Below are 24892 nucleotides of genomic sequence, written 5' to 3'. Positions count from 1 at the left end.
AGTGCTGATCATTGGAAATCAACAATATTGCCCAATTTGCTTCAGCAATTTTCTGCTGATGACATGTACAACGCTGAACAGGCGTGCTTTATTGTTGCACGCCGGACGATTCACTGGTCTACAAACACGTCGGGATCTAATAAACAGAAGCTTTTGGTGATTGAGAAAACAGCAAAGCTGTGCTGTTTCGATGACTCAGGTTGGACAGTTTACCAGTTACCTACTGCTCTAATAAAAATGCTTGGATGACATTGAAATTTGAGCAATGGCTAAAGAATTGGAATGTTGAACTACAGCGGAACTCAAGAAAAATTCTGTTGCTTCTTGACAACTGCGCCGCACACCCTCACTTTATCTGAAAAACATTCAAATGGAATTCTTCCCAACCATCAACAACATCCTTGATACAACCCATGGATGTGGGTAACAAAGAATCTGAAGATGACATATCGCACAAACTGGTGTTAACTATACACTTGAAGCCATTGAAGAAAATCTCTATACATCATCAACCGCAAAGGTGACCATCTTACAAGCAATACAACATGTCGCAGACAGCTGGAGCGAGATCAATTGCAAAACAATTAAAAACTATTTTGCTTACGCTGGCTTTCAGCATTCAGATAGAGAATGCTGAAACAGCACCAGTCGAAACTGAAACCGTGCTGTCACTGCAGTAAGTTACAAACATGGAGGAGCTTTTGTGCCGATGAAAATCTGCAATGTTATGATGAAAATGATCTTGAGGACATTGTTGATCGAATTGTAGCAAAACACAGCAAGATATCTGAAGAGTCGGCTAGTGACAAAGATGACATGCCTGAGCATCTTTTTCATTATTTCTAAGTTTTGTATGTTCTTAATCAGTTCCATTATAGTTTAATAAATGAGATTTTGTTTGAATTTATTTTTTTTTGGATTCTCTTAAGCTACAGTTAATTGAACCAGCCACATGATAGGACCACATTTCATTTTTTCCCGATGTGGCCCCATTATCTGGAAGGCACTGTGTTTGTGTGCGTGTATATATATATTTTAATATCACGCGTAATGATGAGATTTTAAAAAGATGTAAGAAAATTAAAAATAGGTTTCAAAAGCAGAGGTTCAACATAAGAATTAGTTTTCATATATAGGAATACCTAGCATAGTGTGGTTTTGAACAGCCGGGGTTTTGCTATAGCGCGGCTTACAAATTGAAAAAAATAAAAAAATAAAAATAATAATAAAATAAAAAAATTAACTGCGTTACGCACCAATATATTTGATATGTACATATGTATTGTAATGCCAGTACGTAGGCCAGTGTATTGTGGATTCAAGGCCATGCTGACTGTTGTTGCAACTCCCATTATATACAGACTCTGCTAGCATTCATGCATTAGTAATCTTTTTAGATTCCGAGCAGTGAGGTCGTTGACTGTGCGTAAGCTGTACAAATATTTTTCGCTTTGTATTTTTAATTAAAGATTATTTTTTAAAAACGTTACACCTTTATTTGCAAATATGGATGGAAAGAAGAAATGTAATGATGCTGAGTATTCTTCTAAACATAAATGGTTGACCCTAGATGATAAACTATAAATTGTAAAACAATACGAAAATGGTGCATCATATGCTAAGTAGCACGGGACAAGCATATGAACAAATCACTGGTACGAATGCTTCTAAAGAATAAAGATAAAATAAAGGAACATGGAATGGCAACAGCATCTTTGTCAAATATGTCAAAATGATTGTTAAAAATCAAAGCTCTGAAATGGATAATATGGAATGTCTGTTAATGTTATAGATTGAAGACTAATCAGAAAAGAATTCCATTAAGTCAGATGATGATTCAACCTAAAGCAATAGCAGCGCCTCCATAGCCAGGTGGGAAGGAGCAGCAGTGCGTAGCACACACTTCTTGATTAGACCGGGATTCGAGCCCGTCACCACCAAATACGGAAGATGCGGAAAGGTCAGGGAATGACCACCGCATTTCCTGGAGCAATATGGCCTTAGTTGCTAATGCTCCTAAAAACCAAACAAAAACAAACAAAACCTAAAGCAAGCAATCTCTATTCACTACTAACAAAAGAAAATGGCAAGGAAGAGGAAAGTTTTTGTGCAAGCTGTGGTTGGTTTTACAGGTTTAAAAAACATACAGAGCTCCACAATGTTTGACTTAGTGGTGAGAGTGCAAGTGCTGACAATGAAGCAGTTGCAAGATTTCATGGTGATCTAAAAAAACTGATTGAAGATAATGGTTACAAGGATGAACAAATTTTCAACGCGGACAAAACAGGATTATCTTGGAAGAATATGCCGTCACGCACTTATTTGGCAGAAAAATAATCAACCCAACCAGGATATAAAGCCGCCAAAGATCGATTAACCCTTTTACTAGGTGGAAACGCACCTGGTGACTTTAAATCAGAGCCTATGCTGGTATATAAATCAAATCCAAGGGCACCAAAAACCATTTAAAAAAAATACTCTTCCTGTTATATGGTGGTCAAATAGGAAAGCCTGTGTACCGAAACAGCTCTTTGAAGAATCGTTTGTAAATTATTTTTGCCCTGCAGTTAAATGCTATTGCAAAGACAATAATATGGACTTTAAAATTCTGTTACTATTAGACAATGTGCCAGGTCATCCTACTTATCTTACAGACCTGAACAGAAATGTCAATGTTACTTTTCTGCCACCAAATACAACTTGTTACAACCAATGGATCAGGCATCATTGCCACATTTAAGGCATACCTTTGGACAAGCCATTAATGTAATGGGAGAAAATGCCATATCTTTATGTGAATTTTGGAAACGTTACAATATCTGAATGCCATTGAAAACGTATGTGAATCATGGCTTGAAGTAACTGCGAACAACATGTTGTTTGGAAAAATCTCTTACCAAATTTAACAAATGTTAATTGTATCAGTTTCGAATCTCAAATCAAAACAGTTTCTGAACACATTGTGCAGCTTGGGAAAAATCAACTTGGATTGTGACAGCGTGCATCAATGCATTGACTCATTGGGATGACCTCGCTGATGAAACACTTGTGGAAATGGAGCAGCAATTCTTATATCAAGAAGAAAATGTTCATCCATGAAAGAATTCAAAACTGATGAATTGTCAACGTTGATTACTAAAGTAGATGAAATTTGTGAAATGATAATGACAGCAGCCAAACATTGAAAGAGGTATGAAAGTAAGGCAGGCGTTGCAAAATGACATTCGATGTTATAAACAGATGTATGCAGATAAAAAGAAGGGGGAAAAAAAAAAAACCCTGCAAACTAAGCTGATCAGTTATTTTTCAAAAAAAAAAAAAAAAAAAAAAACAGTACATAATTAACTTATCTTCTTTTGGTACGTACATACTGTGCAATAAAAATAATTTGTACTGTACTTACTAGTATTTTTTTTTATTTTTATCATTTTAGTTAGTTTCTTTTTTTGCAAGAACTTCATGTGAATCAATTTATAGTAAACAAACACCTATATATTTTTGCAACTGGACCCATATAATCAAATTGTCGGAAGGCATTACACATCAAAATACATACTAATAATACCTCTATCAGCGCAATATTTTTTTGGCACGAATTAACCGTGCTATGTGAGGTATTCCTCTATTCCTTTTTTTAAAATTTCAATAATTATAAATATTCGACAATAGGCTTAGAAGTAACTGATATATAAAGTTCCTAACTCAAAACTGGGTAATCCCCATTGTTAGTTTTTCAGTTGTCTGTACATCAAAGCCATATATGAAATTAGATAAAATGGGGGGAGGAATAAAGACAGGAGTCCAGCACTGAATATTTATTCCATATCTTTAAGTTTTGCATTTCTGATGTTACAAATTGTGACCAAATGGTTAACATTATTTAAGCTATGAAAATATTCTGCCACAGCCATTCAGATTTTATTGAAGTAGTCACACTCTCTCAAGAATAACATAACATCAATATCTTATGTTGGAAATCCCCTTTTCAGTGAAAACGCTATCTCCCTTTCATGTCAGAATAACTGACATTAAATGGAGAATTAACAATGACTAGGGAATGCTGCAAGTAAAGGTAAAAGTTCAAAAAAGCAAATCAGGTTAGTTAAACTATACAAAAAAATACTGACCAGATTGCTAGCTTACAGATTTATCTTTGGCAGTTTTTCCCCTTTTAACAAGCAAGCAAGCAAACAAAAAAAAAAAAAAAAAAAAGTTGCCTAATTTTTCAAATTGTGAATAAAAACTAGATCACAAATCTAGTTTGCTGGAATACAGCAAGGTAACACTGAAAAAGAGACTCCAACAAATCCATGGAATTGTGCTGGTTAATGTGGTGTGTGTGTGTGTGTGTAGATGTGGTGTGCAACACTTGACTACAGCGCTCTGCCATAAGCTTTACCAACACAGCAGTAATTATTTGCTATTAAGGTGTTGTTATACTGCAATTTATGGCCCATAATCAGAAGACACCTGCCTACATTACAACACTGGTATGAGCAGCGATATTTTATCTGCTCTAATTAAAGAGAAATGCCTGGAATCTATTTCTGAGCTTCTTATTTTTCAATAATAATGATTTTGTAAGTATATTTACAGATTCCTGGTTTACACCTCATTATGGATGACATCTTACATAGCATCAAACTATTAAAAGGTTAAGAAGTTTCTCAGATCTAATTTTCAGTGTCTTTTGTTCTGTTCCCTGTTATACAGAATAACTGTAATAGAATATCTATTACAGAGAATCTCTCATGATGGAATTTCAAAGTTGAAGAGAAATAAAAATTAAAATGGATCTAATTTAAAAATCAAACTCCATTTCTTTTACCCTGACTCTTCAAATAAAGTTTAAAAAAAAACAAACTATTTTTACAATTCTGATTTTGTTATTTTGATGTTAAACAGTCACCCTATTCAGAACACGCTACAGTTGCACTGGCTGTGATGTCGCCTGCAGAATTATCTCCTGCTCCACCTGAAGAACAAATATAAGAAAATTCATTTTGATCAAGTGATGGGAAGTCCACAGCAGTTAACAGAGAATCAGTAACATTATTTGTGGCAGACACAATATGTCGAGAAGTCTTGAACCCATTGGTACCATCTGGACCTTTAGGCTGCCTGATCAAAATGACACGAGGAGTTCCATCTTCAACGGACATTGTGCGAAGTCGACTAATTAAACGTTCTGGACGCTGTGAAGGCTGGCTCTCACTGAAAGAAAGTTTATAATAAAAATACACATAACAAAGGAGCACCAAATAGCAGGAAAAAAAGCCTAAACATTTAATAAAACAAGTAATATTTTAAAAATTACATCTAACCAATGTCAAATTAAATGCTATGGATGGAATTTTAAGGTGTTTCCCTGTGGTTTAAATATTTAGGAAAATGGTTTAAAGTTAAAGTAAAACCATGTATGTGGCAGGGTTTTTTTTTTTTTTTTTTAAAATCTGTTCAGGTATGAGCAGGCATATCATTGTTTTGGTATACACCGAAACATGGCTTTAAGTGCTTCAAGGTCAGTTTTAGAAGTGTAAACAGCAAACTCTTTTTTCCATTTACTGACATTCAATAATTATATATCTATTATATAATTTTAAAAGAAAAACTTACTTCTTATTAGGCTTAAATTCTAAAGTTAAATTTTTCAAGGAAGATACCATGCATCTTCATTAGCTCTTACGGAGAAAAACAATACATTAAACAAGCCTTTTTCTTATCTGGCTCATGAACACACAAATCGTGACGTGGCCTTTGGCATAAAAGATTGAGCACTAACTAAAAACCAGACCATTATTATTTACATCACATATTAGGATACTAAGGGTAGAAATATTTTACACCTTACTGACAGTCCTTTGATACTGTTCAGACTGTATCATATCAAAGGACTAACAGTAGAGGGATGTACAGCAAGGAAGTGATTGAGTGAGTGTGTGAGTGTGAGAGAGAGAGATTGCAGCTGTTTAAACATTAAAAGGCAGGAGTTTTAAGAAAGTAGGCTAGGACAGTTTTATGATGTGATATGGCTTCTATACTGGACTGATGGCATAAGAACAAACACAGGAAAATTAAAAAAATACTTTTAAAGCAGTAGCCACAAATGCATTATATACTATTAAGAATACTATTATATACTATTTTGGTCCTTGAGGTTGGTCACAGACATTCTCTCATATATGCCAGACAAGCTGTTCTTGCTACCTGGGAGTCTAAAACGCTGATGGAACTGATATTCGGGTGACACTCAAGTCAAAGTGGACCCAATTTCGGCGAAGTCCGGACGGTCTATGAGCCAAATCCTCTGCTTGCACCTTCACGATGGTGGGACTGTTAGTAATCCTGGGTATAACCTTCATGCACAAGTACATGGTGGGTGACCACCCAGGTGTGAACCAACGTAAGCAGGGGTCGAGGTGTGGCGCCCACATCACATGGAGGAACGCCGCCCCTCTATGTTACCAGGCAGTACTAGGTGGTAGATGACTCTCATCGACCGGTGAAATACCACCACTTTGCTTATTGGAGGCTTGAAGTGGTGGAACCCAGGTTTAGTCTCTAGAGCTAAGTTCCGGCCAACCCTTCCCTATCTCTTCCATCATGCAGTATGATTGATGATTTTTGAGGTTATGATGAATGTCGTGGCGAGATCCAATATTCCTTACATTTCGAGGGTACAGCTCTAAACCGGTGTTCGCAGGCCGGCCGCTAGTTAGTACACCGGACTGAACCTATTGGTAACTCTCTAGGAAGCTTCCGGATCAGCTAGTGTATAATCTTGCTACCTCTACTCTGCCAGATAGTGACTGGAGGGAGTCCGAGTAGTGTGTATGCGGGGAGCATTGTCGAGGCCACGTTATGTCAAGGATCTGGGTATATTCTTACCACATGTACGCCGTATCCAAAAATTTCATTACTTCATACAGCATGTCCCACCCACTTTTTCTTACTATTGAATACACCATGAATTGTCAAAATAATAGAGCAAGCTTATCTGCGAAAAGATCTAAACCTCCCAAGGACTTCCTAATTCATTTCACAAATATACGTGGTCTCAATTCTAATCTCAACGATGTCCATTTCCACTTGCAGTCTTCCAAACCCCATGTACTTTTTCTGACTGAATCTCAGTTATCAGTTGATTCAACTACTGCTCATCTCAGATGTCCAAATTATTTGCTGTATGATTCCTTTCGCCTCAAAGGTGGTACTTGTGCATAAGTCTGTTCTGATATTCCCTGTCAAAGACTTGGCAATTAGGAATCTCCTCTCTTTGATCTTCTCTGGCTTAAAATCTCTCTACCTCATTGTGTACAGATGTAAAATTCATCTGTTGTCTCTACCGTTCTCCCAACTCCATTAATCACTTGGAGCTCTTTGACTTCCTCTCTTTGCAACTTGACTTTCTCCAGTCCAACTTTCCTAACAGTGAGGTAATTTTCCTTGGTGATTTTAATGTTCACAACTCCAGCTGGCTTCCGTTTTCTAGTCACACCGACCCAGCAGGTCGAGATGCTGAGGCTTTTGCAATTACTAATGACCTAGCACAGATTGTTCATTTACCTACAAGAATACCGGACAATCCTAATCATACAGCCAATACGCTTGATCTTTTTCTCACAAACAACCCTTCTAAGTACAAGGTTGAAGTGAGAGGTCCTTTAGCCACTTCAGATCACAACTTGGTGATTGTCTCTTCTCCAATGGAACCTTTATCTCATGGCTATTCCGAACCTCGTATTGTTTGGCATTACAAGAATGCAAAATGGGATGACCTGCGAGACTTCTTTTCTTCGGTCTGATTACTGTTTCAAAACTTCTGATGTCAACGTTTGCTCAGATCGTGTCAGTGAAATTATTCTTGCAGGAATGGAATCCTTTATCCCACACTCCACTTTAAAATCTTGTCCTTTATCTAAACCTTGGTTTTCCAATAAATGTGCTAAGGCTGTCCAAGAGAAGAACGTTGCATATCGTAATTGGCTTGTTTCTAATTCTTCAGTTTCATTTTCTGCCTACACCAAAGCTCGCAACAATTGTAAAGCAGTTATTAATCAGTCCAAACTAGAGTTTGAACAGGCTAAGAGTAGAAAACTTGCTTCTTGCCCTAATGGTAGCCGAGCATTCTGGTCTCTTGCCAAAGCTATTGGCCGCAACTTTTGCCCATCTCTGCTCCCACCTCTGTCCAAACCAGATGGTTCTGTTGTCACTTCAGCCAAGGATAAAGCTGACCTACTAGCATCCCATTTTTCTTTGAGCTCATGTATTAATGATCTTGGTAAAACACCTCCCACCATTCCTAACATGCTCCATTCAATGCCTCCTGTGGTCTTCCGTCAAAAGGATATCAGAAGTTGGTATTTCTCCACTTGTTCTCAAAACCTGTGCTCCTGAACTTACTCCTATTCTTTGCCGCCTTTTTTCACTTTCTTATTCCAAAGGTGTTTTTCCTTCTGCTTGGAAATTTGCTCATATCCAGACAGTTCCTAAAAAGGGTGACAAATCCCTCCCATCCAATTATCGTCCCATTGCAATTACTTCTACTCTTTCTAAAGTAATGGAGAACTCAATTAACCGCCAACTCTTAAACTACCTAGAAACCTTCCGTCTGATCAACGATCGCCAGTATGGATTCCGTCAGTGTCTATCCACTGGTGATATTCTGGCTTATGTTACCCATTTATGGACTAATTCAATGGAAAGGTTCGGTGAAACACAAGTAGTTGCTCTTGACATCTCAAAGGTTTTGATCGTGTTTGGCATAAAGGTCTTCTAAACAAGCTTCCATCTTATGGTTTGCCAACTGTTTTTAGTAATTGGTTATCCAGTTTTCTCTCTGATCGCTCACTGAGGGTGATGGTAGATGGCTCTCTGTCTTCTAACTTCTCCACTAATGCCGGTGTCCCCCAAGGTTCAGTTCTTTCCCCCCACTCTTTTCCTCTTGTATATCAATGACCTTCTTCCATTGACTGGAAATCCTATCCATAGTTTTGCCGATGATAGCACATTGCATTCAAATTTCCATTTTGAGAAACCTTGTCCAGCTCAATCAGCTTCAAGTTCTCGAAAATCTGCTGCCAATTCCTTAAATGCCGATCTTCAGGTAATTCTCCAGTGGGGCAAAGACAACTTAGTTGATTTCAACCCTTCTAAAACTCAATCTTGTCTTATATCTCGCATAAAGGATTCTTCTGCTCCTATGCTTATCTTTAGGGACACTCCGATTTCTAGGCAAAATGATATATCTCTTTTGGGGATTACCCTGACTTCTAATCTCTCTTGGCACAAGCACATTACAAACATTGCTTCCTCTGCATATAAAAAACTTGGTTTTCTCTTTCGCTCTCAGCGTTACTTTTCTTCCAAACAGCTGCTCACTCTGTATAAATCGCAAATCCGCCCTGCCATGCAATATTGTTCCCACATCTGGGGTGGTGCCCCCAAAACCTCTCTCAGGCTTCTTGATTCCATTCAGAAGAGGGCAGTTAGGTTAATTAATGATTCATCTCTAACAGAGTCTCTCCACTCGCTTTCTCATAGACGCACTGTTTCTGCTGCATGCCTCTTCTACAGATACTTCCATGGGCACTGTTCTTCTGAATTGGCTTCTATAATTCCCGCTCTCTCTTTCAAAACAGTCCAAACACGTGCCGCCACCAGCCAACATCCATTTACTGTCCAACTTCAAACCCACAGAACCAACTTTTCATCTTCCTCATTTATTCATTCAACTGCCATTTTCTGGAACAACCTTCCTTCATACGTATTTCCTGAAAATTACAATCTACAGAAGTTCAAGTCCAATATCAACAAATATCTTCTTTCGTCTTCTCAACCTCCAACCCAAGCACAGTACTAAGTACTATAGGTTATAATACCTCTCATGTTTGGGGTTCTCATAAAAAAAAAAGAAAAACAGAAAATATAGCACAAGGAGGATGCTGAGATGGATTAAAACAGCTTGGCAATAGAGATGGCATAGAAGAGCTATAGTAAAAGAAGTATTTCAGCCTACAATAGCTATAAGCAGATCTCTAACAAATGTAACATTTTTATACAAAACATGTTAAAATTTATGTGAAACAATCCTTGACCTGGTGCTTCATGTATGTCAATACAAAGATCACATCCACATTCAAGATGTTCATTTTAAAAGTAAATCCATGTTATTTATATTAAACATGCTAACGAGTAATGTTCATTGGTGTAATTGTGTGAGGGTGCTAGTGGAGGATGTTAAATAACTGGAGAAAATGACAGTTTCACATTTCAAGTCCTCAGATGGTTACACAACCCTGTTTGAAGTTACAAGCATTATTACTATTGAATAAATGTCAATTCCATACACCACTGAGCATTCTCCCCCCCTTCTTTCTTTTGGAATCTTATGTGACAAAGCCTTAGTGAATATTTATAAAAATCTGTTGTAAAAATTTCCTAACACTTACCATTGATGCAAAGCTGTAATCTGAGATAAAGTTTTGTGAGTATGGATCAGTTGAGAATAAGCACACAAAAGGAGTGTTCTTTCTAATGGAACATGCAGCAGCCTGGAAAGAACGGTGTTGGGATTTCAAGACCTGTGGGGAACCTCATGGAGCAAGTAAATACATGGGCTGTGTTAGGGTTACTAAGAGTAAAACAGTTGAATGTATCCTTGTACGTATGCTAATGCTAGGAGAATATATCAGCTTGCCAGACCATGTCAAGATGGCCTTAAGGGTTAAAGTTGATATTATCATACGAATCTTATATGATAAAAAAAGTTGACTACGGATATTTAATGACAATGCTAGGAGAATAGTAAATTAATCTGATGAATTTGAAATACTGGTAAAGTTATCAAATATAGACATTGTGGATTTATCAGACACATGGTATCACTCAGATATAAGGGATTCAGAATTTGAATATGGGGAAGTACAATGTGTACATGTGTGTGTGTGTGTGTGTGTGTGTGTGCGTGTACCCTGTCTATGGTGGCTCCCAGACTAATGTCCTCTCCACCTACTGTCACTGTGATGAAATACAGGAACTCTGTAAAACAGGCCTGACATGTGCTTAATGAATTTACATGTAGTGTTAGTGAATGTTCTGTAGTGAGTGTCAGGCCTCTTTGCCACCAGGGAGCAGCCATCACCTGGACAACTGCTGCCCAGTGTCCTTGACATGTGGAGCAAGACCTGTTTCCTGTATTTTATTGCATCCACTGGATGGTAGTGGAAAACCAGTGTATGCATTAACCTCATATTCAGGTTTTCCAGTCCTGAATACCACCCTATCTTAACTACTGGCCTTTTTCCACTGTTTGTGTGCAATACACAAAATCCCAACATCCACAAGGTAGTGCACAAAATCCCAACATCCACAAGTTTACCTGTGGATGCATTATTACTAGCGAATAAATACAAAAAAAAAAAAAAAATAATAATTAAATTAAAAAAAATTTGCACCAGTGGATTCACCAGTACAATACTCCATAACTATGGACTAAAATAATTCAAAAATTCCTGACATTTTGTCAAAGGAAATCCAATACTAAAAAAAAAAAAAAAAAAACCGAAAGCACAAACACAAATTTTCCTCTTCAATTACTCATTACTCTTAATATATTTAAAATATCACATCAGATGTTCCTTCCACCTCTAGCACAGAGTAGATTTACTCAAATTATTTCTTCTATTCCAATCTTAGGATCTATATTTGTACACCTTATAGAACTATGGCAGGTTTAGATCGCAAAATTTTTACTTTTATATACTTCAGGAACCATGTTTCTAGAAGTGCAGGAGACATGAGAGTTCATACGATCATGCTATCCATGCGTGATCTTCTGATTATCTCAATAGTTTCTACCACCTCTCAACACAAGTTTGACACCTGTAACTTGAAGGCTGCAGTAAACCCAGCAGTATTTCCTCAATATTTTCAAATTTTACATACCATTGTGTCACATTTTTAGGGTACATTCAAAAGTTTATGTCATGCAGAGAAGCCTTCCTTCACATTCTGTTAAAAGCCAGTTATAAGTGAACATTCAATCATTCACCTATGAGGTGAAACTATAGTTACATATCTAGTTGAATCAGCTTAGCCAGATATGTATACACCTAAACCTCTTTTTACGCGATAGATACGTTCCTAAAAATTACGCGTAAAATGAACTACTGACTCCGTAGAAAAAGTGAAGATTGGTTCCAAACCTGAAATAAGCAAAATAATGGGAAAAAAAAAAAACCATTAAATTCGTTAGGATCATAAGATTTTTATTTACATTTATTTCAGTTGTTTGCTAAAAGTCAAGTGCAGCCATTATCAACCCACAGCAGGATGGAAGCCTCCTCAACAATTCATGCTGAGGGAAATGGACCATAATCTGCCATGCTGGTCCAGTGCCGGTTGGCAGATCGATCGTATTCAGCAGTCAGGGGCTTGAACCCTGGTCTACTCAAAGAGCGTGTGCTACTGCACTCTCGCTCCTGCCCACTCAGCTACGGAGGCCGTTGTTTGCTAAGGATTCTATAAAAAAATTATGTTATTCGCTATCAGTTTCTGACAATAAACGCGAAAGCTTTAGTTTTCGTGAGACTGTAATATCACTAGAACTACTAGATATGGTATTATCGTCACCGACTTCCGCCTCAACTTGTGGAATTCTTCTTGTCATGCCTTGAACAAAAGTACCACTGGTTGTTTCAGTAGTTTTAGGCATGAACTCAGTTATTAATCGCTGTGTTGATGCTTTAGATAAGTCACGATATAATTCTCTGTATGAAGACATTAACAACTTAAGCTCACATGAAAACCTCCCAGCACGTTCTTCATTTGGATCACGTCAGGCAAAATAATTGCCTAAATTACTGCCCAGTTTAAGACCTTCTTTAATTATATCAGCAATAAAAGTAGGATTATCTTGATCATTAACTTGTTCGCTTTGAGGAGTCTCAGAAACAATCTCCACTATTTCGTCTTCGCTAAGAGGTTTATCAATTAACAATTCTCCGATATCTGCTGACATAAGATCATCTCCGCCAATTTCACATGCCAAACTTATTATATTGGGGAATTCTGCAGTATGATTGAAGGGAACAGGAGCATTCCCTTTAACACATGCGGGCCAAATAGCATTCCAGCATGCATTCACAGTTTCCGGTCTCAATTCAGATATGTTCGTCTGACATAATGTTTTAAAAGTCGCAATTATACCCTGATCTACAGGTTGTAGCAATGATGTGGTATTGGGTGGCAGAAAACAAAATTGCACATCTGAGTGTTCTATGGCAGGATGACCAGGTGCATTATCAAGAATTAAAAGCACTTTAAATTCGAGACACTTGTCATTCAAATAGCGTCTAACTTCTGGCACAAAATGTTTGCGGAACCACTCAGTGAAAATATCAATGGTCACCCAACCTTTTTTGTTGGCCATCCAATGAACTGTCAATTTTTGAAAATCTACGCCTTTCATTTGGCTGTGGTCTTAATGATCAATTTATGAGCAGTGGTCTTAATGATCGATTTATGAGCAGTGGTCTTAATGATCGATTTATTATGAGCAGTGGTCTTAACATCCGATCTCCTAAAGCATTTGAACAAAATAGGAGTGTTATGCGATCCTTTGCTGCTTTAAACCCACCAACAGTTTTTTGCATTTTTGATACGTTAAGTTCTGTTTGACATTTTTTTTGAGAAAAGGCCAGTTTCATCCATACCCCAAACTTGTTCATGAGTGTAACCTCCATTTTCAATTATTTCAGCAAGTTTTTGTGGAAATGCTTTAGCAGCTGTTTCACCTTTAATTTTTATATTATGAAGAGCATGTCTTTTAATAAACTTAGCCAGCCAACCATTGCTTGCATGAAATTCATATTTTTTCCTCGATTGAGATGAAGTATCTGGCTGCAGTTTTTAATCTGTTCATAAAATCTCAATGCTGATTGCTTGATGGAATTTCCATCAACAGGCATTCCTTTTTTGTACATTATCTTCTATCCACATCACTAAAGCTTTTTCGGCCTTTTCTAGAACAACATCTCTTGTGTATGATATTAATTTCCCACTCAATTTTGTACCAGAACATACTGCTTTTCTAATAGCCTCTTCATTTTTCTTTATAGATCTGATGGTTGATTCACGGACTCCAAAATGCTTACCCACAGCCGTCGCACCTTCCCCAGTTTGAAGACGATCTAAAATTTGAATTTTTATATCCAAGGAAACAGCTTTCCTTATTTTTTTGGTTATCGGCAACATCATGTGAGGGGCCGGATTAAAATCTTCGGTTAATGAAATGAAAGTTTGAAAATTACATACAATGTAGCTTACCATTTATTATTTCTTGGCAAAATTATTAATTTTATAATGCGATTTTTATTTTGATTTCACTTAAAAAATGCAAATGCGGTAACTGTGTTGTCTACTCAAAACACCAAATTCAAACTGCTAAGAACTGCTTTTTTATGCACAGTCAGTTATGTAATTCGGGGAATTCTCAATAAATGAAATTCGTAAGAATTTTCTAAGTTGATACGAGAAACCAAATTTAAACCACAAACAACTGCTGTTTTTTTTTTATTTATGCGCTGTCAGTTATGTAACTCGAGGAATTTAGAATTTTCTTAATTGAAACAAGAATGCAATTCCACAAAATTCTCAGAATTTTCTTGAATTACAGATTTTTTCCTAACTTAGATTTTAGGTTGGTCGCGTAAAAGTGAATAAATATCACATAAAAAGAGGTTTAGGTGTACTTCAATGTTGAAGATTCATCCAGCACAAACAGAAATTGGATTAAATTAGTAGTGTTCATATTTAAGTACTATCCTTTTTTAGTCTACAGTATGTCACCATACAAACTATCACTGATCTATAACCAACTGTTCAGCAACCAGGATTAAAAACAGAATTGTTTCTAGAAGTTAAGTTCTTCTAAATTTTTAACTTTACTGTAGATAAAAACCCTGTAGGAAAAGCAGAGTAAATCCTCAATACGACAAAGGTAACTCAAACTCAAGGAAAGGGAACAATTATCCACTTACCTTGTATCTAACATTCTGGATCTTAGTTCAAGTCTCTTGAGAAACACTTTAGTTGCAAAATCCTGGAAAGCTTCAAAATTTCCCGGACCACCCACAAGCAGGTGAACACTACTGTCTAACAATTCAAGAATTTTTCTCACCAGTACAACGTTTCTGCTTCTCCACATGTACACCAAGGATCTGGCTCAATCCCCCTCTCAAACAGTTAACCTGAGTGAGCCATGTCCTGTCAGTAAATACGAAGTATTCATACTGGGAGAAAACCACGGCTTCATGGTTTTCAAATCCACATATTCAACCTTCGGAATGAATTTTCTTGTTACCTTTCCATACTCACTACTATTCCAGTGTTGTTGCCAAACTTCTACCAAGCAAGTCCAAATCCTTGTTTTCTCATTTTTGAGATTATTAGCCAGGTCTGAAATAATGTCTAGTTGGGTAGTACACAAGCCCCTTTTCAATTTACTTATCATGCCCAAATAAATAATAGATCTAAAGGCGTATCAGGCTTAATTTCTAAGTAGATCTGAAGGCAGTAGATCTAAACACTTTAGATCTACTTAGAAATTACTTAATTTCTAAGTAGATCTAAAGTGTGCCAGCAAGCACTTGCAGGGCATTATTACAGATTGTTTGTGGCACAGCATGATAGAAAGCAACAAAACGACACAAAGTTGCTTGATCTTTGTGTCGTTTTGTTTCTACCTTAGTTTTAATAGCTGCAATATGCCAAAACCTAGAAGCATAAGACACAATAAGAATATCATTTTATAACATAAAAATAAGACCTTTTTGGTTAACCCCCATTCCTTTCTAGAGATGCAAATTACAGATGCAGTAAAATTCTTTATTTTTTCCAAAATTTTATTAACATGTACCTGAAATGTATGCTATCATCAAGAGTCAACCAAAGATATTTAACGCTGGAGACAAGGAATTTGTTTTTCGTCTAGTAAAACTAAGAGATCTGTTTTATTTTGTTTTAAATACTATAAAATTGGTCTTATTTGGGAAATTTAATTTATTTAGCTTTGCCCAATCAGATAGGACCAGTTGAATTTTTCCCTTAGTATTTCTCCTGGACTGCCATGAGACACTCCAATACCAGGTCATTCACATAAGCAATCTTTATACAATCCAGATTATCTCTTACCAACCATTGATCTAGAACAGTGTTCCAGAGGAGAGGCCCCATTAAAGAACCCTGAGGGCATCCTCTGGAAAGACAAGACTCATAGGTTAAATGCTTAGCACATACTTTTACCTTCCTATCCTGAAAATAAGATAGAGTTTCAAAGATGTATTTATCACAGAGCACAAAACGCAAAGACTTGAGGGTGCTCTCCCACCAAAAATGAGTCAAAAGAGTTGTCTATGGTGTTTTTACACCGATATTATATAGATAAATATAACTCCAAAAATATTATGCCCAGCTGCATTTAGACTTACTTAAAAATTAAGAATTTACAGATAAAAGAGACTTGCTGGGTGGCTTGATCACAATGTACTGATGTGAGAGTTTCTTAAAGATGTAACTACCATCAGGGGCAAAAAGGTGGGACTTTCTTGTGTAAAGGTGACTACAATGGTGCTGGGCAGTTTAAATTCTATGAAATGTGACCACTGATGAAATTACTACCAACAAATTCTAAATGGAAAGCATTCAGAGATGTAGAAACTGATAGGTTTCTACAGTTTCTACAGTATCAATTGTAGAAACTGATAGGTTTTTTATACCAACTAAGTGATGCCATTCAGGGCTTACACTTAAATGGATGTTAGATGAACTGATAAGATTTGGGGCAGAGAAGGAAAATACATGGGATGCATATAAATTATCAGATGATACAGAGGACTACAGTAGACAAAGTATCCTGCAATCAAGTCACAAAGGAGGGTAGGCAGATGAGAAGGCTCTGGCAAAGAAAATCAACGAAGAATTCTTTTACTTAAGTAAACACTATAGGATGAATCACACGGGTCCACTAGATATGAATGGTTCAACTGTTGATCTTGCTGAGGTTGCTGACAAACTAAATAGCTATTTTTCACCTACATTCACACTTGAATTTTTTAGGGCCGGGAATGCTGAAGTGGGTAAAATTCTAACAGGTAGCTTAATGATTTTCTGATAACTCAGAGGAAAATGGAGGAGAAACTGAAGGTAAACGTAATAAAGGCACTTTAGGTGGATGGCATTCATGCAATTATATAAAGGAAGGCAGCAAAAGAGGTAGGCAAACCTGTAGCTATGATTATGAGAGTATCTCTGAATTCAAGGGAACTGGGATCAAAGGGTAACATGGGAAATTAGACCTGTTTAACTTTTGTTCCAAGGAAAACAATGGAGTCACTTGTTAAAAAAGTAATGCAGGATACTATGATAGTCAATAAAGGAACTGGATGCAAAAATAACTTTAACATCATATACTTAGATTCCAAAAAAGCTTTTGACATTGTTGTACATAAAAAAAAAAAAAACTACTAAACAAAAGTAGAACAGTGTGTTATTAAGAGGGCAAGTTACTGCTATGGATATAGGTGGATGAGAGATGACAAAGTGGTTATCAACATGCACTGTTCTTGGATTAACATTATTATCAGAGTTCTCCAGGGTTCAGTGATGGGCCCATTCTGGCTTTCTATATTTATTAACAATATTGATGAAGGCATATCAGGCTTAATGTCTTAAGTTTGCTGCTGACACAAAGGCTGGCAGGGGCAGGACATGCCCCTGCCAGTAATCAGGACATGCTACTGCAATGTCTAGACAAATTAGGTAGATGGGCTAAGAAGCGGCAATTTAAGTATAATATGAATAAATGCAAGGTACTTCATATAGGGAGCAGTAATCCCAGATAAAGATGCCAAATATGTGGTGCCATACTTATGGTAGTGGAGAATGAAAAAGACCCAAGGATAATTGTGTGGTCAGATATAAAGTTCTCTGAGCAGTGCAGCAGGCTGCTGCCACAACAGCTCAGAAGTTTTTGTCAATAATATACAGGAATTTTTCAAGATGATTATGCCATTGTATACGGCAATGGCCAGGCCACATTTCAAATAGCACTGTACATGGAGCTGGAGGCCTTATTTTAGGAGGGGCATGGTGCAGAGAACAGCAATGAGATTAATTCGAGAATAAAGGATATTCTTACAAGGAACTACTTCAGTTCTGCAGTGCCTGGAGACTACGTACCTGAGAGATCTGACTGAACTGTTTAAGGCTAATCCATAAACACTAGTGTTTATGGATTAGCCTTAAAAATCAAGCGTTTATGGATTTAGCCTTTCTCTTGCTCAGACTACACATGAGGGGGTATAAATTCAAATTAAGAAAGGTGGGTGCATGTTGGAACAAACTAACATCTGGCATTGAGCAGTTTAAATAAATTCAATGAAGAACTTTGGATATTGAGGCTGTCATAGACATTTTTTTAGGCATGTCAAGCTGGGATTGTTACCTGAGAGTCCAAAATACTTATGGAACAGATATTCAGGCGACACTCAAGTCAACTGGACTGAATTTTGGTGCAGTTTGGTTGCCAAATCCTCTGCTTGCACCTTCAGGGTTGTGGGATTATTAGTAGCTCTGAGTATAACCTCCATGTGCTTAAATACAGAACCTAGAATGCCATAGGTGAAAACCCAGATGAAAACCACCTCAATCCCTGCTTATGGATGGAGTCTGATAGTTGTGTATGCAGGGGCATTGTTGGGGACATGTTATGTCAAGAATCTGGGTATATTCTTGATGTGTGTGTGTATGCCATATCTCAAAATTTCATACATGTTGTCTCTACCTTTTCTTACTACTAAATACATTATGGGCAGTCAAACTAAAAGAACAACCTTATTTTCAAAAAGACCTAAACCTCCAAAACACCTTTTCTCATTCATTTCACAAATATATGTGGTCTCAGTTAAAATCTCAATGATGTCCATTTTCACTTAGTCTGCCAAACCCCACTTTTTTTTTTAGATCAATTATTGGTTTATCCAACCAAGACTCATCTCAGCTGTCCTAATTATTCACTAAGTTTCACTTCAAAGATGGTACTTGTGCTTATGTCTGCTCTGATATTCCCTGATAGACTCGATAACTTTGAATCTCTTCTTTTCAATCTTATTTGGCTTAAAATGTCTCAAACACATTCTGTCAAAACTATATCTGTTGCCTTTATCATTCGTCCAATTCCACTAATCACTTTGAACTCTTTGACGTCCTCTCTTTGAAGCTTGACTTTTGCTAGTCCAACTTTCCTAACAGTGAGGTAATTTTTGCTTGGTGATTTTAATGTTAACTCGAATTGGCTTCATTTTCCAGTCACACAGGCTCAGCTGGTTGACACGTTGAGGCTTTTGCAATTACTAATGACCTCACACAGATTATTCATTTATTTACCAGAATACCAGACAATCCTAACCATGAAGCTAACACTCTTGATCTTTTTCTCACAAAAGTATACAGTACAGGTGAGAGGTCCTCTAGGGACCTCAGATTTCAACGTGATGGTTTCTTCTCCAATGGAGCTTTTCTCTCTTGGCCATTTTCATTGTTTAGCATTAGAAGAATGCAAAATGGGATGTTCTGAGATTTTTTTCTACTTTTCATTGGTTTCTGTTTACTGTTTCAAATCCTCTGATGTCAACACTTTCTCAGATAATGTCAGTGAAATTAATCGTGTAGGGATGAAATCCTTTATTCCAGCCTCCACCTTAAAATCTTTCCCCCAATATACAGGGTGTCTCAAAAATATGGGTACAAACGTTTAGAAGAGGTAGGTAAAGGAATCACATCTAAAGGAATGTGAATCACATAGGAACCCATAACTGGAAATGTCACGGGGAAAGTAGTAGCAGAGGCACAAGAAGCAGAAATGACACAAGACAGTAATTAGTGGCAAACATTTATTTGACATAATATTAACAATGGAGTACGAGATGGATGCATTTCATGATGTTACACCAGATGCTCGAAGTTTCCACCATGAGACGTGATGCATGCGTGACACTGACGCAGCATGGATTGGCGGACACGGTTGAATACACCTGGAGTTTCTTTGCCAGTAGCAGCAGCACAGACGAGTCTCGCCTCGAGATCTATTTATCCGTCTCCACAGGCAATTCATACATGATAGGTTTGAGGGGCCCCCACAGAAAGAAATCAAGGCTTGATAAACCAGGTGAGCATAGGGGCCAGGCAACGGGTCCACCACGGCCAATCCATCGATGCCCAAAACGCCTGTTCAAATGGCCACGAACACACCTTCCATATTGGGCAGGCGCCCCGTCATGTTGAAACCAAATGGTGTCTCACATTTGCTGGAACATCGTCAAGTAACCCTGGTAGAACTTGTTCAAGAAAGATCCGATATTTAGCGGAGTTCATGCGGGATGGTAACAGGTATGGTCGGTGTATGCAGTCACCAACCATACCTGCACACACATTTATTGCGAAGCGATGTTGTGCCGTATGGGGGTGCACACCATGTGGGTTATTGTGAGCCCACACATGAGCATTGTGTGGCGCAAAAACACTGGCAAGCCATTCCCACTTGTTTTTCTGCATTTATTATTAAAACCTGCTCACATTTAGCCCTAGCCATGGTTCCAACGCATAAAGGAAGTGCCTCTCATGGTGGAAAGTGCAAACACGGTACGTTGTCCATAACAGATAAAGTTGAACTTCTGAAAAAACTTGACAGCGATGTGTCTGTGAGAAGTTTAACTCTGCTTAATTGTAAAGTCCAGCAATTTCTCTCAGTTCCTCTTATTTTAGTAATTTTCCTTTAGCCATTCCTTTTTAGATTTTTTTTTTTTTTTTTTTTTTTAACAACACAATTGTACAAACTTGCAGAAAAACAACACAATATGATGGATAATACAGCTCCCTAACGAACTTGTTTTCACAAAATCTAACAATACTGACAAACTTATTGCGATGTTTGAGAGTTTATTTTATCGTAATTAGTTTCATTGCAGTGCTCGCTGTGCGTGCAATAAACTAATCACAAATGACCTTCATATGTATACCGTAAAAGCGTCACATGTACGTGGCTGACACTACTTCTCAAAAAATAAAGTAACCAACATATGTAACCACGTTGGCCACATATATGCGACATAAAAAAAAAATACTCTTTTTAAATATTTTAAGTGAAAAACGACAACATTGACATTACAATATTTATTTTAGAATTACTAATCAAAAAATATTTGATTTTTTGGCCCCTGGGGAATTTTTTTCTTAAACTAGCTTGGCAGTCAACGTGTTAAAGGTAGGAGGAGATAGTTAGCTGTTGGGTAAACTGTATGCTAAAATAACCACTGGTGATCCAGCAAACTCACTAATCCGGCACCCCACAGGTTCCAACGCTGCCGGATTAGTGATGGTCGACCTGTATTCAACTACTTTTAGATATGCATTTGACAGTTGGAACTTTCTTAGTTCTAACGGTCAGCTGATTGTTTGTCTATGTTACAGCATAGTGTAAATACTTAACATTTTATTTGGCTATAATTTAAAATTTAGTCATTGGGACTAAGCCTGTACAAACCACCATGAACATATGTTTAAGAAAATTCAAAAATCATTAATAATTGGTAATTATTAGCTAGAGATTAAGAGAGGAAGAGGGATAATGTGCAATCTCACTGAAGATAAAAAAAATAATAATAAATAATGGGGGGTCACTAAGTGGGGCTCTGCTATAGTCACCATTCCTCTTCAAGACTATCTCGTGGGATGCACGATGACTCTTCCTATGATTAAGGCCAGCCCCTTTCAAAATCTTCCATGTGGTAGGCAATGGCATACCACCACATTATCTGATGCCACAGAGACCATAACAAAACCAACTCCAAAAACTGCTGTTAAAGGAATACCTGCAACTAGGTGGAAGGATGGGATCAGTGAACTTTTTGGGCATGACATTTTGCGATGCCGCTCATATAACATATGATCGATGCAGTTGGAAGATTTTGTTGGTGGCCACTTCAGTTCCTTAGGGAACTGACTGGAAGAAGAGCTAATAAACAGAAAGACTTATAAAACAAGGAAAAACTCAGTTGCTCTAGAAAAATTGTTCTAGGAATCACAGCAGAAATAGCATGGAAGAGTCACTTGGCACCCAGGGTGGGAGTGAGCAACCAACCAACAAACCCAGGTGGTAGAAATGAAGGATCATAGGGAAAGGGTCCCTATGTTGGAATGCCTGTGTTGGCCAGTGTCAGCATCTCATACCATGGTGGCTGTTTGGATACACATGGGGCCACTATGGCCATCATCCATCTGGGGGTGAAGGGAGGCAATTTTAACCATTCTTAATCCTCATTCACTCTGCTCTCATTCTGGTTTTATAATTTTTTCTTATACAGCAGACTCTCGATTTACCGGGATCGGATTAATGGGACACTTCAAGACTCCAAATTAAAAAAAAAAAAAAAACTCAACCAGAAATCATAAAATTTAAGTAATAACTAGAATAGGTATAAACAAATATTTTGCAAGTCGTAAATAAGCGACAAGAAGTGGCGTTATAAGTAGTTATGGTGAGATTAATGTGCCTATTATCTTGCAACCCCCGCTGTATTCACCCCACCGTTCAAAGAGGAAAAAAAAAAAAAAAAAAAAAGAGACCAAATGTTTAGTTTGTTTTAGTGCGTCACGTTGATTGTTGTGTTCCGTTGCACCGCAAAAAAACAAATTTTATTTTGTTATTTGTCAGGGATGTTAATTTTTTTTATAGTAAATTTTTGTTTGTATAGAAATCGCGATAATGATGGGTAAATGCAAGAGTTTACGCTTTCAGTTAAACAAAAACTTGAAATTATTCAACAGTTTGAAAAAGCTGCATCAGTTAAATCTTTGATTAACCATTATGTTGGTGACCAAACCACATGCGACAATGTAAAAAATAAAGGGAAGCTATTAGACTTAAAAAACGACATTGCAAAAACTAAAGGGAAGCATCTTATTTGACACACAAGTAGTATGTTGTAAGTTTTTTTGTTTTTCATCTATTGCCATATTTTTTACATAGGTTGCTGGACATTTTGATACAGTAAGTCCCCGACTTACTGCATCTGCAACTACGTAAATCCGTAGTTGCGGATTTACGTAAATTTGTTTTCACTCAATTTTTATTTTATTTTTAGAATTGTAAAATTTAAAACAACAACAAAAAAAAAAAATAATAAGCAATCAATAACGATGATCACGGCACGCACAAATTGCACAAGTGAGATCGGAGTAACAAAGAAAAAAAAAAGAAGATTCTAGTGAAGGGGACACACACTTCACCATAATAACGTAAAAACCCACAAAATTCCAGCTATCGGTATCATCACAAATGCAATAAGATCGAGTTTACTACCTGTTTATAATAGATTGTGCTAACAGAAAAGCCCAATAAAACGGAAAGTGCAAATTGTTTTTGTTTTTTGTTAACCTTCAGAAATGTGCTCTAGTAAAATGTGAGCTTGCGTGGGGTGATAATAGTGAGTTTGTCTTAACCCTGTGAAGTTCTTTTCAGAAAATTTCATTTTGGCCGTTATCATGGTGCCGACTAAGAGAATAAGCGACAGCTGTATAAGTACATCTACCAACAAAAGGAAAGCAATCGATTTGGATCAGAAAATTAAGAATATGTGAAAATGGCCAAACATTAACAGGTATCGCAGTGAATTCAGATCTGTCAACAATAATATAGTAGCAATATGTTACTAGTCATTCCCAAGTTACGTAAAACTTGACGAAGTAAGAAGTCCTGGAACATATCTGTTACATATATCGGAGACATCTATATTTTTGGATTAACTGGGAAATCGATTATCCGGGATTTGTTTTTACCATCTATCCCGGAAAATCGAGAGTCTACTGCATTTTTATACTATTGTGCTTTTTTTTTTTCTTACATTTTTTATTAAAAAATTTTGTTATAAAAAATTTTTTTCCTCTCCACAATACCACCACTTTGCTTATTGGAGGCTTGAAGTGGTGGAAACCATGTTTAGTCTCCAGATCTAAGTTCCGGTCAATCCTACCCCATCTCTTCCATCATGCACTATGGCTGATATCTTTTGAGGTTATGATGAACACCACGAAAAGTGTGTTGGTTGTCTCACGGTACCAAGGGTTCCCTCCAACTCCGCGTTGCATTCTTTGTGAGTGACAAAGAATTCTGTGGAGGCCAGAGATTTAAAAAGTGTGTGGGGAGTGGTCTGCTGTGTAGTATTATGTTCTGTTGTTTCTCTGACCATTTAGCCATTGGGCCCCAATCGAGACCAACTGTTGCCAACACTTTTGCACGAGGAGTCAGGTTTGGTTGTTGTTGTTGTTGTTATTTGGTTTTTAGGAGCATTAGCAACTAAGGCCATATTGCTCCGGGATATGCGGTGGTCATTCCCTGACCTTTCCGCATCCTCCGTATTTGGTGGTGACGGGCTCGAACCCCGGTCTAATCAAGAAGCGTGTGCTACGCACTGCTGCTCCTTCCCACCTGGCTACGGAGGCGCCAGTCAGGTTTGGCACCCTTTAGATTATTTAAGTACTCTGGCAGGCTCCACCACCTAATTTACAAGGATTTCAGTGGCAAGGCCTATATAGAAAAAAAAAAAAAAAAAAAAGGGGGGGGGGGTGTACACTAGAAAGATTTACAAGAAATCGGTAGAATTTAGGCATTGATTAGAATTTGGCAGCATTGTTAAGCGGTATACTTAGTCAGTTTAGTGAGGGGGTGGAGATAAGATGGGGGAAACAGATAGAATAATAGGAACGATAGAGTAGGCATCCCCAAAGAGGACGAGTCCCATGGGGGAGTTAGGGAGCAGACAGACCAGTCTTCCCC

The 24892-nt window shown here is 37.4% G+C and overlaps 1 protein-coding gene across 4 annotated transcripts in view; it reads right to left on the bottom strand.

Moving 5' to 3' along the window:
* Positions 1-3800: 3800 nt before the first annotated feature.
* The window catches only part of Unr (cold shock domain-containing Unr), a 344942-nt gene continuing 323850 nt past the window's right edge, over positions 3801-24892 (bottom strand). For all 4 annotated transcript variants that reach the window (XM_090387109.1, XM_090387110.1, XM_090387111.1 and 1 more), the window contains one exon: positions 3801-5214. In XM_090387109.1, the coding sequence (XP_090243235.1) occupies positions 4911-5214 (304 nt within the window). In that variant the 3' untranslated portion in view covers positions 3801-4910. The remainder of the gene's footprint in view (positions 5215-24892) is intronic.

The sequence above is a fragment of the Mastigoproctus giganteus genome, chromosome 13 (assembly GCF_048544385.1).
Source record: "Mastigoproctus giganteus isolate SK-2022 chromosome 13, ASM4854438v1, whole genome shotgun sequence".
Classification (NCBI taxonomy): domain Eukaryota; kingdom Metazoa; phylum Arthropoda; class Arachnida; order Uropygi; family Thelyphonidae; genus Mastigoproctus; species Mastigoproctus giganteus.
The sequence above is the reverse complement of the archived record's forward strand: the minus strand, read 5'-3'. Positions and strand labels throughout refer to the sequence as shown.